The sequence below is a fragment of the Alternaria burnsii genome (assembly GCF_013036055.1).
Source record: "Alternaria burnsii strain CBS107.38 chromosome Unknown 698, whole genome shotgun sequence".
Lineage (NCBI taxonomy): Eukaryota > Fungi > Ascomycota > Dothideomycetes > Pleosporales > Pleosporaceae > Alternaria > Alternaria burnsii.
Genome location: NW_024066111.1, coordinates 1925252 through 1940790, shown reverse-complemented (window position 1 = coordinate 1940790; position 15539 = coordinate 1925252). Strand labels below are relative to the sequence as shown.

Sequence of the window (15539 nt, the reverse complement as noted above, 5' to 3'; positions counted from 1 at the left end):
CTACAGAAGAGCTCAGCAAGTCGAACTACCCCGCCTAACTGTACGTCTTCCCCACACTCACACAGCCTAGTCGGCTGCACTGCATCGAGGCACCCATTGCGAGCTCTGTCTGACTCTCTCTCTCTCCTACAGTCTACTCCCACACAACCACCACCATGTCTGGGGAGACCTTCGAGTTCCAGGCTGAGATCTCTCAGCTGCTCGGCCTCATCATCAACACCGTCTACTCAAACAAGGAGATCTTCCTGCGAGAACTCATCTCCAACGCCTCCGACGCCCTCGACAAGATCCGATATGAAGCTCTCTCAGACCCAAGCAAGCTCGACAGCGGCAAGGATCTCCGCATCGACATCATCCCCAACAAGGAGGCCAAGACCCTCACCATCCAAGATAGCGGTATCGGTATGACCAAGGCCGACCTCATCAACAACCTGGGTACCATTGCCCGCTCAGGTACAAAGCAGTTCATGGAGGCTCTGTCAGCCGGTGCCGACATCTCCATGATTGGTCAATTCGGTGTTGGTTTCTACTCCGCATACCTTGTCGCTGACCGCGTCACCGTCGTCTCAAAGAACAACGATGACGAGCAGTACGTCTGGGAGTCCAGCGCTGGTGGTACCTTCAAGATCACCGAGGACACCGAGGGCGAGCAGATCGGCCGCGGTACCAAGATCATCCTCCACCTCAAGGATGAGCAGATGGACTACCTCAACGAGTCCAAGATCAAGGAGGTCGTCAAGAAGCACTCCGAGTTCATCTCATACCCCATCTACCTTCACGTCCTGAAGGAGACCGAGAAGGAGGTCGAGGATGAGGACGCTGCCGAGGAGACTGCCGAGGGTGACGAGAAGAAGCCCAAGGTCGAGGAGGTCGACGACGAGGAGGAGGAAAAGAAGGAGAAGAAGACCAAGAAGGTCAAGGAGTCCAAGATCGAGGAGGAGGAGCTCAACAAGCAGAAGCCCATCTGGACTCGCAACCCTCAAGACATCACCACTGAGGAGTACGCTTCATTCTACAAGTCCCTCTCCAACGACTGGGAGGACCACCTTGCCGTCAAGCACTTCTCTGTTGAGGGTCAGCTCGAGTTCCGTGCCATCCTCTTCGTCCCCAAGCGCGCTCCCTTCGACCTCTTCGAGACCAAGAAGACCAAGAACAACATCAAGCTCTACGTCCGCCGTGTCTTCATCACCGATGACGCTACTGACCTGATCCCCGAGTGGCTCAGCTTCGTCAAGGGTGTCGTTGACTCCGAGGACCTTCCCCTCAACCTGTCTCGTGAGACTCTCCAGCAGAACAAGATCATGAAGGTCATCCGCAAGAACATTGTCAAGAAGACCCTTGAGCTCTTCAACGAGATCGCCGAGGACCGTGAGCAGTTCGACAAGTTCTACTCTGCCTTCGGCAAGAACATCAAGCTTGGTATCCACGAGGACTCGCAGAACCGCGCTTCCCTCGCCAAGCTCCTCCGCTTCAACTCCACCAAGTCCGGTGAGGAGCAGACCTCCCTTACCGACTACGTCACCCGCATGCCCGAGCACCAGAAGCAGATGTACTACATCACTGGCGAGTCTCTCAAGGCTGTCCAGAAGTCGCCCTTCCTTGACACCCTCAAGGACAAGGGCTTCGAGGTTCTCTTCCTCGTTGACCCCATTGACGAGTACGCCATGACTCAGCTCAAGGAGTTCGACGGCAAGAAGCTTGTCGACATCACCAAGGACTTCGAGCTTGAGGAGTCCGAGGAGGAGAAGAAGGAGCGTGAGGCAGAGGAGAAGGAGTTCGAGGGTCTCGCCAAGAGCCTCAAGACTGTCCTCGGTGACAAGGTCGAGAAGGTCGTTGTCTCACACAAGCTTGTCGGCTCACCGTGCGCTATCCGTACCGGCCAATTCGGTTGGTCAGCCAACATGGAGCGTATCATGAAGGCTCAGGCTCTCCGTGATACTTCCATGAGCTCGTACATGTCTTCCAAGAAGACCTTCGAGATCTCGCCCAAGTCCGCTATCATCAAGGAGCTCAAGCGCAAGGTTGAGGCTGATGGTGAGGATGACCGCACCGTCAAGTCCATCACCCTGCTTCTGTTCGAGACCTCGCTTCTTGTCTCTGGTTTCACCATCGACGAGCCCGTTCAGTACGCTGAGCGCATCCACAAGCTCGTCTCTCTTGGCTTGAACGTCGACGAGGAGGTCGAGACCGAGCAAGAGAAGACCGACGCCTCCGCCGAGGCACCAGCAGCGGCTGGCGAGAGCGCCATGGAGGAGGTTGACTAAGCGCATCGCCCGTCTTGGCTGGTTTCGAAAAGTTTGGTCGGCGCTCTGATATCCCTTTCATGTGTCATGGCTTTCTTTCACTTTCTACACCTCACTTGCATGATGGACGGAGCTTAATCTTCGATGGCGTCTTAGAGTGGTGGTACTTTATGCATCACGAGTAATGGATATCCCGAAATGTATCTTACGTAGACTTGCCTCTGGGTAGTTTTCATGAATGATGAAATGTTCAAAACAATCTTGATCTCGGCTGCTTGCTTTTCTTTTGCTTTTTTTGTGGTGTGCTGGCTGACATGCAGCAACAGTTGTTCATCGTCAATAACAACATGGCTCGAATCTGTTCCATCATTTCTAGTACCTATTTTCGCGCACCTTGGTTCGAGAGACGCCAGTTGGGTGTCGTGATCGATCTAACAACGTCAGGGTCCAAGGCCGCCCATGTAACGGCGATCGTCCCGTGTCCGAAAAAACAGGATCTCCACGGCCTGGGCCACTTTCGTACCTCCACAACAGCAAGGATGTGAAGGGTGCATGACGTATGAGGAAGCGCGTTCATGATGTCTAGAACGCGATTTCCTGGTACAACATCTGGACTGCTAAAGCCCATCCACGCTTGCTGCTGTTATTGCGATACTTGATCATTCAGCCTCATCTTCTAAAGCGCACGTTACTATTCCAAAATGTCAGCCGTAGACCAGCTCAAGCAGCAGAATGCTGCACTCCAGTGTAAGCTAGCATATAATATGAAGGACATGGACTAATCTGTTCCAGCGAGCGTTGGAAACATCTCCAAAGTGGCTGGATCAACCACAACGGCCCCAGCGAAAACAGCAACATCAGCTGCCAAAGCTACGCCAGTGAAGAAGCCTGCTGCGACAGCTACGGACACCACAGGATCGGCTGCTGCACCGGTGAAGAGAGTGCCGAGGAAGCTGAATGCAGCAGGCGCATCTGCCTCAACTTCAGCAAAGACCACAACCACGCCTGTAAAAGCGACTCCAACCACGACTTCAACGCCTATAAAGAAGCCAGTGACCGCTGCTTCAGCAAGCAAGCCCGCGTCTACTACTACACCTGTAAAGAAAACGCCCGTCACTGCAGGCAAAACACCGATTAGTGAAACTTCAAAGCCAGTACGCCAACGCACACCTTTGGGCACAACCAAGCCATTGCCAATACGTAAGAACCCGGTTACAGGCGGAGCGCAATCTCAGCCTGCCAGCGCAGTCAGTAAGACGACTGGCGCTGCATCAGTGAAGAAGACCACAACTGCTACGTCTTCTACTGTAACAAAGGCAACCCCCACAAAGGCTACCCCAGCCAAAGCAACTCCCGTTAAGAGGACGCCGGCCAAAGTGAACCCAGACGGTACGGTCCCTACCAAAACAAACCCTGATGGTACTTACCCAACCCCTCTCTCCGTAATAAAAGCTCATCCCGCTCCAGGCCAACCTACTCCTCAGTCCACGCTAGCCGCGAAGAAGCAACCGGGCATTGTTGGCAAGGGGGTCAATACCGCCACAGGCACTCTGAACAAGACTGTTGGTACGACGACTGGAGGTCTCAACACTATCACCGACTCCGCGACCACGGGTGTAAACAGCACAGTCAATGGCGTGACTGGGTACGCTGGCAAGGGGCTGGACAAGCTACCTGGTGGTGTAGGAAAGCCAGTCAAGCATGTAACGGACAACGTGGGCAAGACAGCTACAGGCGCGGTCGATAACGCATACTATACTGTCGGTTCAGCGACCAAGGGCGTGCAAGGTACTGTTAGTAAGACCACTGGTGCCATTGGAAGGGGTGATGTCAAGGGCACTGTCGCTGGTGCGACGAGTGGAGTTGGTACGCTCACCTTCCCCTATCCGAATCACATGGCGTGCGGTATATGGAGCTTTATTGACACCTCGTCTAGGGAACACTGTGACTGGAGTAGGAAAGGGAGTAGGAAACACGGTAGGCGATGGCCTCGCTGGTCTCGGGAGCACAGTCGGTGGTCCCGTCGGTGGTGTGGTCGGAAACGTAGGCAAAGGTGCCAACAACGCCGTCGGCGGCATTACCAGTGGAGTTGGTGACGGCGTCAGCAAGCTTGGAAAAGGAGATGTTATTGGCGGTGTTGGAAGCACCCTCGGTGGTGTTGGAAAAGGAGTCGGTGGTCTTCTTGGAGGCATCACAGGCTATGGAGAGGACAAGGAAAAATGAAGGTTCAAGGTCGAGAGGTGGTTGGATAGCGTTGAAGACGTTGAAGATGAGGATGGGGAGCAGAAGAAGACTGAAGGAGATATTGGGAAAGATGAACACGACTCTGTACTAGAGATGACGGAAGCAGGTGTGCGTGCCCATGTTGAGGAATCGGATTCAGAGCACGCGCACGTCGGACAGGAGGTGCACGAAACCTGATATAATGTATGTACATCTATGCAAGTTACTGTTGCCTGATCAGTAGCTTACCATGACCGCGTACACATACACATCCATGCAAAATGCTGCTACGATCAACATCCAAGAGCTGGCAGGTTGAGGATAGAACCATTTCTTCAACACCCATACAATACGCAACATCAATCCGCCTTGCACACTTATCATCACTCTGACTAGCATTAAAAACGCCGCCGGCAAAACGGTTATACAACACCACGCGGCCCTCATCGCTTGGAGAATACCTTGCGAACCTGCCGCTGATCATCTGGAGAAATAACGCCGAACCGCTCCTTTGACGGTAATCTACGTGGCAGCCTATCATGGTAGCGTGTCTTGCTTGCATTTTCGTGATAGCGCCTCCTGGTGTTTCGCCATGGTATGTTTGGCTCACTTCGAGCGGGCCGTTGTGGCTTTTGAAATTAGGTGCGTCGATGAGGTGGCTGGTGTTGGTGTTGGTGTGATCTGCAAGTATCGAGGGATTTTGACGAGGTGGTCGTTTCGCTACTTTGAGGCTAGGCAAGTGTCCCATGGAGTTGCATATTGCGCTTCATGCTCCATGCTCATATGTTTGGTCCTGATACGACTTGGTCCTTAACTATCGATAGCGTTGATACAGTACTGGAGATGTACTGCTTGGATGTAAAGGAGTCCCGCCTGCCAACTCCCTCCCTCTGTATGCATGTCATGCCGTTCCATGGATGTATTGTCTAATCTTGCACGCTCTGTGCTCCTAGTCTTTCCAACCAACCACATTATCATCACCAATTGTTTGGTTCTTTGCGGGCCGTTACTCTCATTTACTTCCAAATACCCCGGCTTGAGTGCCTGCGCCACTTTTGCGTCGTCACCCCAAGTACCACGCCGAAGGTTGCCGTGCTTCTCGTGTTTCCAAACATGCTCAATTGGTACAATGGACATTCGGAGTTTGGGCCGGCCGCGGTAAAAATGAATGTCCTGCCGTCCGATCCGATGATGCTCCCGTCATGAGCTGGGGGAGGCCTTGCAAATACGTTTGTTTGTTACAGGGTGAGATGAAAAAGGGCTGAGGTTTGACCATCTCACCAGAACGGGTGGCTTGCGTCAACTTTGTAGGATGGACAAGCCTCAAGGCTTGGTATGTTCTGACATACGTCTGCGAAGCTTGTTTGATGGGTGATGTTGGATTGCCGCTCCTATCAGCTCTCACATATGCTTTCTGGTGAGGCATTTTGCTCATTAACTTTTAGCTTGTACTTCGTATCGTCTCACTCCGGTCCCTTGAAGGTTTCGCGGCTCTCAGGTGCAAGAAGGCTTATTTCCTCGAATAAGACGTCGGACAACATCACACAACACAACACATGCATCCTCTATTCCTGGCCCGTTGGACGACCATGCTCGGCAACATCAGCACCAGGCTTTTTTGGTTTCAAGCAGCCCTTTTCGCGGAGATTCAAGCCACATGTTCGGATGCATGTGTGGCCAAAGCGTTTGCACTAAACCTCTCGTGGACCAATCCAGGGACCGATCCATCCACTTTCACGAGCAATATGAAGAAAGTGTGGCTGGGCTAGGTAGTATTCCCGGCACCATTTCACTCACTGGAACAATAGCGCAGGCGCGAATTCGTACCACAGTCCTTTTCTGAGCATGTCACTACCCAAGACTATTGGCCTGCCCAGCGTAGCCCGCCGTCAATGCAGCGAACCTGGTGAGGCTGTGCCTGGAAGAAGATCGCTGCAGGGTATCATATTCACTCAAGCCAGTTGCCGAGGCCTAGCGCAAGATGTGAATGCAAGCGTGCGTACACGCTGTGACACTTTCTCCCGCTCATTTCACGCTTGGTTCAAAGATTCATAAGCCACTCAGCTGCCCTCAACTACACGTGGCTCTTGAGACGATCATACCAAGACGCTGACCTCTGGCACCATTGGAGGGATTCTTGATACCGGGTGCGTCGCTTAACATGTACATACGAGAGTGAACGCGCTAACGAGGGTCTAGATCCCAGTGATAGACTACAAATCACCACCCAAAGCAGACTGTCACTATATCGTGAGATTCCGCCCCGCGAGTGTTGAAGTTCCTCATCTTCCACGCCTCAACTCCAAATACCAGAACCATGTTCTTCAAGAGCAAACTACTCCTCTCGTTCGTGGGCCTTGCTAGCGTCATCGCTGCTCCAACGAAGCAACCCCGTCTTGAAGACCTACAGTGCCGCTGCCTCACCTTCTCCACAAGTGCCGCACCTACGCTTTGCTCTTACCAGGAACTACTCACACTCGACTGGGACACGGCTTACTCGCTCGCAACCGTCAACGATCTCAAGATACAGTTCGCTAGTAAGAAAGCCATGACCAAAGTTCTTGCACTTCCCAAGCCTGTGCCTACTAGTATCCTCTTGAGCGTTCATGAGGGACAGGTACGGCCATTGGACCCGGCGAAGAAGGTGCAGAATGAGAATAGAATTGTCTGCGGGTTCGGAGATGAGGTTGAGCACGTGGGGGATTACGAAAAGAGCCTGGAGGTAGAGGTGCATTATGTCGGAACCGTGCTGGGGCTGTTCATGTTGCTCCTCATCATCTACCTTGTTGGAGACTATCTATGGACTAGGTGAGCTGCTGCAATTTCGCCTTGAAGGAACTGTGCACTAACAGTTGTTCTAGATACATCTCTCGTGTCGGAAGCATAAAATTGGAAGGAGATGAAAAGACCTTGACAGCCGAGTTCGAAACGTCGACGAACAACCTGTCAATCGACTACCCTTGATCAGCCTCGCGGCTCCGACTACTTTGTCCTACATTGTTCATATCAAAGACCTTCATTGAAAGGCATCTCAAGGGTGCAGTTGCACAGACGGGTTTCCCTTGTAAGAAGGGACCATGATAAAGAACTCGCCCGATCCGACTCCTACCTACCAACCCCAGCTGTGATTCCGGATAGACATGTCTGCAGAGCCTCGTTATTCACACGATCGTCTTCGAGGTCTGTCGCTCACGTTGACAGGAGTCAACAGAGCGTAGTACACTCCCCGAAGCCTTTGTGAGGATTCGGCAGAGCATCATCACCCATGTGCGTTTCTATAGAGGTGTCTCAGTCTGCCTGTTGTCTGTTCTTCGATAAGGGTTAAGAGGGCTACAACGCCAGGTGAAAGACGACGAAGGTTGCCACAAAGGGTAACTACCATCAGCAAACAATGCGCGTGGGCGCCTCTTGCGAGAAAGTCGGTGATAGATCGTTGGTATCAGATGATTTCAAATATGTTCAAAGCATTCCATGCTGCTCCATATGGCCCACTGCTTGAGCGTTCTGGCACTCATTGAACAGTCAGAGGAAGTGCATTCGTTCCACACTATCATTCATACATTGTGGTTTTCTATCACAAAAAACTGGACTGTTTAGCACTATACCGCATGACTGTTTGCTCAACAACTAAATCTATGATCATACATGATTATATGTTCAGGCCTTACCAGCCCTATTACACGCTTTATATACATGTCTATACGCACTCATGATTCTCTTAGTATGTCCTCCACTGTAAGCTTTCTTTCCCTTTTGCTATGCAAACAAAAATAAAAACACGCTCATTGGGGGTATAATCGCTTTCACATGCTTGTTCCCGCGTATTACTCCGGAAGATAACAATGCATTTCTCCAACTCTTCTTGCATATATATACGCCAAACGAGATTGAGGTCGTCTGACGAAGACGTCGATTGTACATGTATACGTACGAGGGGCGCTCAAGTGGCTGACTCAGGGTAGCTGAGCTGGACTTTGGGTTCATAAAGCCTGTTGTTACAAGATTAGTCCCAGCTTCGAATAAGTTGCTCAGTAGCGTAGAAGGAACTTACATGAACGTCTCGTAACGAACACCCCTTCTCTTCTCCCTATTGCGGTCTGTGCCCTCAGCACCGACGCCGGCATATAGTTGTGGTTCCCAGTCCACGACATCTCTCCACCGCTTCATCAGCTTGCGCCAATAACATGCTTCAGCTGCTTGCGTCAGATATCTCTCTCTGAACACTTGCACCGAATTGTCTGCAATGCGCTTTGCCTTTTCTGGGTGGTCTAGCAAGTCTTCCATGGCGGAGGAAAGGTCGGAGAAGTCGCGTTCTACTTCGACAAAGTTTTGGTTGGATCCGTTAGAACGGAAGAGGTAGTGGTGATGTTGTATCCATTGCAGTTTGTGCGAGACGATTACGGAGCGGCAGAGCTGGCGGTACTTTAGGGAGCCAGAGTAGGAACGACCTAGTGAGGACTGTTAGCATCGTTTTGACTAATGCCGATAGACACCATCATACCTTCAGCGTGGGCAATGAACATGTAATTACACTGATCCACTGGGCCCAAGAATTGCTCTTTGAAATTTGGATCTGTCCACTTGAGTTGCCCGACGTCACTCCATGGTTTGCCCTTGGCAGCATCAAGCAGCGCTCTTCGCAGTTTGGGCGCGAAGGTAATCTTGCCTCTCCAGACCAACTTCTCAATTTTCTGATCCCACGACTCGACGGTTTCTCGCTGCACAGCCTCTTGCGCAACCTCTTCCAGCGTACCCAGTGCAGGCATATCCCAGCTCCAAAAACCAAAATCAGGTATCAACCACAGGTTGTGATCTTGGACACGACGGGTAAGGGACCATATTGGCTTCGCGGGCTGAGCAGGGAGGTCTTCGACAGAGAAGACAAACTCAATGTTTGGAATATCGGCGGCTGAGGGGGCAGCGAGAACGGCGCGATAGATGGCACTGAGGGTTGCAATGGCTTTTTGGCGGTTGACGTTATCGACCATGTGAGTTTCGAGGACGTAGAGCTGTGTCATATGTCAGCATAGGCCCTGCATTCCCCAGATAATCGCCAAGACTGCACTAGAACCTACCTCTCGGTCATAAATCATAGCCCTGACCATGCCCTTTGTGAGTTCAAAACTGTTGAGATCCGCCTGTGTGACCTTGCCCCAGCGGTTCCTGACTTTGACCGCGCGCTCAATGTCCTCGTACTGACCGGGGAAAGCGCTGTCGCACTGGGCCTCATCCAGGCCATAGTTATTCTTGTCCCGCGGATAGGTGAAAGTCCAAAGATTATGTTGCTCCAATTCTGTTGCATTGGTCGCGATAATGGCCTGGTTGGAGGCACAGTCCAGACAAGTGTCGCATGAGAAAGTGGTACTGAACTCGCACAGACAGCGTCCTGCGGGCATGTACTCCTTGACTAGCGGCGGTAAGGAGGGGTTCTGTGTGCGCGTGCCGTAGAGGATGGTGCAGATGAGCAGGAAGAGCAGAGCGCATGCCGAGACAAAGAAGAAGGAGAGGACTTCTCCGCCGGTGGGACAGCGGCGACGGTACACGGTCTTGTCCTTCCGCTCCTCCACTATCCACATCTTCTTCATGAGCATTGGTGCTAACCGAAACCGGGAGACGCGAAACCGAGACACGATGAGACGAGAGCGTAGACGCGCGAACGTGGTCGGTCGCAGGTGTCTATATTATCGAAATTGGGAGGCTTCGAAGCGTGGATGGGGGCGACATGGATGGCGACACTACCAGATAGATATGCACAGGCGAAGGGGAACACGAGGACTGGGTGAAGAGTGAAGGGCGAGCAGCGATGCGGCTGGTGGAGGTGAAGGATCGAAGGCAGAGCCAAGCCCCGGGCGGAGGAAAGAAGAGGGGCAACAATGGGACTGACGGCGGGAGGGATGACAAAAGCGCTTTCACAGTGGATTTGGCATGCTTGTTGACAAGACGTTTACCCCCATTGGAGATACGGTGAGGCGTTGCGGAGTGCAGTGGGCGGGAAATATAGGGTCAACGCTTGCATAGGACAGGGGTGCGCCACTGTTTGTCGCTTTTAAGCATCTCGGCTGTAACCGCAGCACCAAGTACGAGAATCGCATCCAGCATGAGAATCCCATGTCTGCTGGGATACATAGGCGAGCATCGTCTTCGCTGCGCAGCCTCGGGCGTTCCCTGCGACTGTGTCTGTACGTCCGATTCTGACACTCCATCCCTCGTGCGGTGCGACATCCTTGGAACTGTTGAACACGCGCGGCCTCTAGCAGCTGCCAGCCCAATTTAGTAAGGCGGCATGCGACCCACTGCATTTCCTTGATGTCACCTAAGCGCGCTTCTTGGAAATGCAATAGTCAAAAACATCATCGTTACTCTGGCCACAGGGCGCATGCATGCGCTTTTAGCTTCGCAGCAGCGGCATCTCCATGTGTTCGCATGCACACACAGATTTCTAGCTCTTGTACTTGGTGTAGTTGCGGCAGCAGAAACTCAATCCATCTTTGTGGGCCGTCCCTGGTTGTCCAACCTGTGGCTAGTGGCTTCACCGTAGCGCGATGCAGTTCTGCACTTCACAATTGCCGTGGTGGAGTATTACATCATTATACCATGCCGCGTGAAGTCCAGGTGGATCTTGCGATAACTTCATGTCAATTTGCAATGCAGGCTTTTTCTCTTCTCTGTAGATCCAAAATGTGTGTTAGATCGAGCACTGTAGACAGGAGGTCGTTGCTTGCATGTTCATGTACAATTCAACAATAGGATGTTGCATCCTGTGTGATAGATTCAGGTTAACCCACCAACTCCCTGTAGGCGCTCGACCCGCTGTACGGGGAGGCCATCAATGCTGAGCGTTACTCCTAGATGCAGTAAGACAAAAGAGACACTAAAAGATATACAAGCACAACGGCAAGGTAAAAGCCAAAACTAAATGTCAAAATGAACTGATTGGCAAAAATATGGACGAAAGGCTATGTACATGAGAAGCCTGAAGAAGAATCGAGATAAAAGGTATGTAACGGAAAACAAAGGCTGAAGAAGTGAATGTTGGGTGCTTGCTCAGCCAAGCTTGACCCTGTGAACATGTGGGATTAGCGACCAACAAGTCCTACAACATATTGCAGGAGCATGTAAAGTGCCGATAGATACGGCGGCGCTGATCCTCACATACATACTGTCGCTCACGCTGACAGCACATGCATGTCTTCATCCGCCTCAGGGCAGATTCGGAACGGTTGGAAGACAGTCGTCTTGCCTTTATGAGCGTGTACCGCTAATCCCATCTCACGCATGCGTTCTGCACCACGTCCGGGAGCGGGCCGCTTCTCTTTGGCGCCTTTGCGGTGTTGCTTACGGTACAACTTCTCCTTGCGTCGTTGCCTCTTCTTTTCGAGCCCGACCTTGATGTCAATGGCACGGCGGATGGGCATATCTGACGCATCAGCATCCTCATCATCCTCAAGATCGAATGGATTTCTCATAGTGATGGGGGTTCGAGGAACGGAAGCTGAGACTGTAGGTGCAGGGCGCTCGGCAATACCAGCAAAGCGTATCGACGTATCGCTGCGTTGACGTGTGGTTACAGGATTGACGGAACCGCGACGTGTCGGTGGTGGTGATCTGAGACGCATTGGAGGCGGAGGAGATTGTAGCCGCTTGGGAGAATTTCCAAACAGCTTACGTGGTGGTGGCGAGCGGTGCACAGCACGCTTTGCAGGTGGAGGTGATCGCAAGCGCTTAGGTGACGGTAGGGGAGAGCGCTTCTTAGAGATATGCTGGCGCCCTCGTCCATCAATATTCACGGGGTCCATGCGACCATGGATCATAAGATGGTCAGACTCGGAAACTTTCTCATTCTCGGAGACCTCGTCTTCGTCATCGTCAGGAAGTTCGGGGTCCGACGTTGGGAATGTAGGGTCGATGTCCTGGGGCGTTGGCTTGTGCTTGGCTGCGCGCCGGCGCTCAAGTGTTGACATGTACGCAGCTTCGGCAGGCCTATCCTCATCAAGAGTACCACAAACAAAGTCGGTACTATCAGGCAGCTCGGGACTGGGAACACGGATGTTGACCGGCTTCGACTTTCTGCGCTTGGAAGGCTTATCCATGATCTTGAGACCTTCGCGGCTTTCCAGGGATCCAATCGACGATTCTGATACCGTTCGGTGAGTCTTTAGGCGAAGATGTTCCAAGTGCTCCACAGATGTCGCTGCGGTTGATGCTCCGGGTGCCCACCAATCGTAGTCAGATCCAGCATCGTCCTCGTCATCTGAGACGGCGAATCCGTTCTCATCATCAGTCTGAAAGCCTTCATCAGTAGCGTCGCTGTAGGCGTCGCTACCGTCCGCATCCTCGTCAAGCAGATCATCGTCGTCGTCGTCCATTTCAACATTGTCCCCATCCTCGTCCTCATCCTCGTCTTCTTCGTCGATCGCCTCTTCTTCTGCCACCTCCTCGCCTAGCTTACGCAGGTTGTTCTCGATCTTAAGAGTATCCTGGACCGTAAGCCGGCTTCGGTGGCAGGTAACTTCTTGGGTCCATTCTTCAACCTCCTCTTCCGAGCTAGCAAACTCGTGGAAGCGGTATGCTTCGCAGCGAGCGAGGTCGGAGTTGGAACTCAAACGACGAGTTCGGTCGACCGGGCGTACCTTTCGAACGCTGACAGGAGAATTGTTGCGAACCGTAGAGTCCGAGTCCCGATGCACCTTGGTGGCAGGCTTTGGAGACGAAGGAATGCGGCGTGGTGGTGGCGCGGGACTGGCCATGCGCCTGGGCTTGGAGGATGCCTCTGTGGATGGCTTAGATGGACACGCGAACTTGATGGTGCAGACGCGCTTAGGAGGTTCTCCGGTTTGAGTTGCAGGCGCAGGTGCGGGCTTTGTAGGTGCCTCCACTGGCTTCTTATCCTCCTTTGGGCCGCATGCAAACATGATGCACCTCTTTCTTCCCAAAACGGCTTCAATGCTCTGCTCGGTGCTTTGAGGCACCGTCTTTGGTACCGGAGTGACGTTCTCATCATCGTGCGAGACAACGGATACTGGTAGCTCCAACGGTTTCTTGTTGAACGTAGGCAACATGCTGTGGAACGCTCCCGAGGGGGGTGGTGGGCTCGGTGTGCAGGGCCGTGTGCCGGGGCTTGTGAAGCCTCCGTCGCTTGTGAGATCAGCTGTACCGCTGTTGTTGCTCCATGTCGAAACGCACGACATGCCGCGGACTGGGCTTGCATCCGAGTGTTCTTCGACGGGCGAACTCGCATTCGAGCCCGACTTGAGTGCCGAAGTGAGAAGCGATTCCTTGCGATCGAAGAGAGGTTTCGACTTGGTGAAGGACGTTGTCGAGGAGTGACGAAGAGCCAAGGGTGCAGGGCGCTGCGCGCGAGGTTCAGGGGGCTCGTCCAGGTCGCCCACAACCTCGTCCTCGGCCGTCATGAGCGGTGGTGAGATATTTGACATGTTTTGCGGGGTATCTGTTCGCAACGCGCCTTGTCTACCTATGTAATCCTGCTCGTTCGCCATGTGTTCTGCAGCCGGGTGGGTGTCGATGGTGGAACGTGCGCAGAGTGGGTGCGAAGTAGTAGGAACAGATGCAATTGTTGAATGGGGCAATGATGTTCGAAGAGTGATGCGGTAATAGTGAAGTTGTAGGGGCGTAATGCAAATATTGTCGTCGTCCAGGCTGTTTCTTTTTGGCGCAACGCACCTGCCGCAGCGTTCCTGGAGCCAAGTTAGACCAGGAGGTGTGTTGTGTCGATCGTTGGAAAGTCTCGGTATTGGAGTCGGTGCTGGCGTATTACTGCTTGGCTGTATCGATAGTTGTGTGCGAGGGTGGGGCCCCAAGGGAGGCGAAGTGTTATAATGTCGACAGCAACATGGCGGACAAGTGTGAAATTGAACCGTGAATGGAACTAAAGGCGGGCTTGAGGACGTGTCAGAAGCGACAAGCGTCGGGCAGTGTCGAGTGGGAAGGGGTACCTGGTGAGGGTGAGGGAGAGTTACCCACCGCAACGTGTGGCGACGGGCCGCAGGCTAGGAATGAGCCCGTTGACAAGTGATGGCTAGCGGGTGTGTAGATCAACGACCGAGTCTGCTGTCAGACGACGACGCTGCGCATGAAATGCTGCAACAGTAGTGTGGCGCGGCGGGTGGGACTTGACTTGTAGGAGAGAGGAGAGAGAGGAATTTGATATGCGCTCTGGCGTCTCGGCACGATTTGGTTTGCAGAAGCAGGAAACAGTGGGTAATCGGCATTTTAATTCGTGCCCACGGACACCAGGCACAGCGCAGCCAATACCACGCTTGGCCTTTGTCAATTGCGCAGTGCCTAAGCATGCACCTGCTCCCGTGCTCCTGCTCAATTCACGCTGCCGCACCCAGGCGATGCGGGCTTGGCCGTGAGTATTGGCAATTTCTGCTCTGCCCCGTCGTTACCACTCATCAAACACTTTGTTTGTTGAGTCGGCTTCTTTGTCTGTGCTGGTAGCATGTCATAGTCGCCCGCGACTAGAACACACCAGAATCCGGTTTCAGTCTCCCAGGGCCCTCCGTGGACAGCTCCAGCACAGCCGATGCAAGACGCAATCGAATTGCCCACATCCTTGATTCCGCATGCTTCGGAACAAGGACCCTGATCAACGCGAAGGAAGCTCTTCAGGGCCACTTCCCCTCGAAGCGCTCTATCCCGCCCATAACGCCACGCTAGCGACGCCTATACTCATGCCTCACACCTTCTTTCGACCATCCGTCCGACGTCGCATGCATCCTACTGCAAGCAACACGACCACATGCACGCGCTGTATGCATCTCTGCTCAGCTCGACCCGAACCGCGGCAGCTTACCTTTTCTCAAATGCCTCACTTCTCGACACATCTCCAGAGCTCTCTCCAGAGCTCCACTTGCTGCTTCATCTCTCTCCTTCAACTCTTCACCGCTACTTGACCGCTTCTCGTACTTTGCGCCTCACCTCCTAGTTCTAGCATGGTGGACGCGTCTACACTGTAGTACATCATCTGACTGTCTATGGGGCGACGCCATTCAAGCCTTCAAAACAACGGGATACCGGTTTCAACCACCGTGCCCTGCATTAATCTGCAAG

General features: G+C 53.0%; 6 protein-coding genes across 6 annotated transcripts; 4 read left to right on the top strand and 2 right to left on the bottom strand.

Annotated features, from left to right (window-relative positions):
• Nucleotides 1-155: 155 nt before the first annotated feature.
• GT037_004813 (heat shock protein 90) lies at nucleotides 156-2264 on the top strand (the record flags this gene model as incomplete). The annotated part of the gene is made up of 1 exon (XM_038929860.1): nucleotides 156-2264. The coding sequence occupies one exon, from the start codon at nucleotides 156-158 to the stop codon at nucleotides 2262-2264; it is 2109 nt and encodes a 702-aa protein (XP_038788132.1).
• Nucleotides 2265-2944: 680 nt separating this feature from the next.
• GT037_004812 (uncharacterized protein) lies at nucleotides 2945-4466 on the top strand (the record flags this gene model as incomplete). The annotated part of the gene is made up of 3 exons (XM_038929859.1): nucleotides 2945-2990; nucleotides 3036-4109; nucleotides 4180-4466. The coding sequence occupies 3 exons, from the start codon at nucleotides 2945-2947 to the stop codon at nucleotides 4464-4466; spliced, it is 1407 nt and encodes a 468-aa protein (XP_038788131.1).
• Nucleotides 4467-6783: 2317 nt separating this feature from the next.
• Nucleotides 6784-7430, top strand: GT037_004811 (uncharacterized protein; the record flags this gene model as incomplete). Its single annotated transcript, XM_038929858.1, has 2 exons — nucleotides 6784-7274; nucleotides 7328-7430. The coding sequence occupies 2 exons, from the start codon at nucleotides 6784-6786 to the stop codon at nucleotides 7428-7430; spliced, it is 594 nt and encodes a 197-aa protein (XP_038788130.1).
• Nucleotides 7431-8406: 976 nt separating this feature from the next.
• Nucleotides 8407-10057, bottom strand: GT037_004810 (uncharacterized protein; the record flags this gene model as incomplete). Its single annotated transcript, XM_038929857.1, has 4 exons — nucleotides 8407-8455; nucleotides 8518-8914; nucleotides 8968-9475; nucleotides 9542-10057. The coding sequence occupies 4 exons, from the start codon at nucleotides 10055-10057 to the stop codon at nucleotides 8407-8409; spliced, it is 1470 nt and encodes a 489-aa protein (XP_038788129.1).
• A 1575-nt stretch (nucleotides 10058-11632) lies between these two features.
• On the bottom strand, nucleotides 11633-13900 carry GT037_004809 (uncharacterized protein; the record flags this gene model as incomplete). The annotated part of the gene is made up of 1 exon (XM_038929856.1): nucleotides 11633-13900. The coding sequence occupies one exon, from the start codon at nucleotides 13898-13900 to the stop codon at nucleotides 11633-11635; it is 2268 nt and encodes a 755-aa protein (XP_038788128.1).
• Nucleotides 13901-14346: 446 nt separating this feature from the next.
• GT037_004808 (uncharacterized protein) lies at nucleotides 14347-14499 on the top strand (the record flags this gene model as incomplete). The annotated part of the gene is made up of 1 exon (XM_038929855.1): nucleotides 14347-14499. One exon carries the CDS (start codon nucleotides 14347-14349, stop codon nucleotides 14497-14499), a length of 153 nt encoding a protein of 50 aa, XP_038788127.1.
• Nucleotides 14500-15539: the final 1040 nt, after the last annotated feature.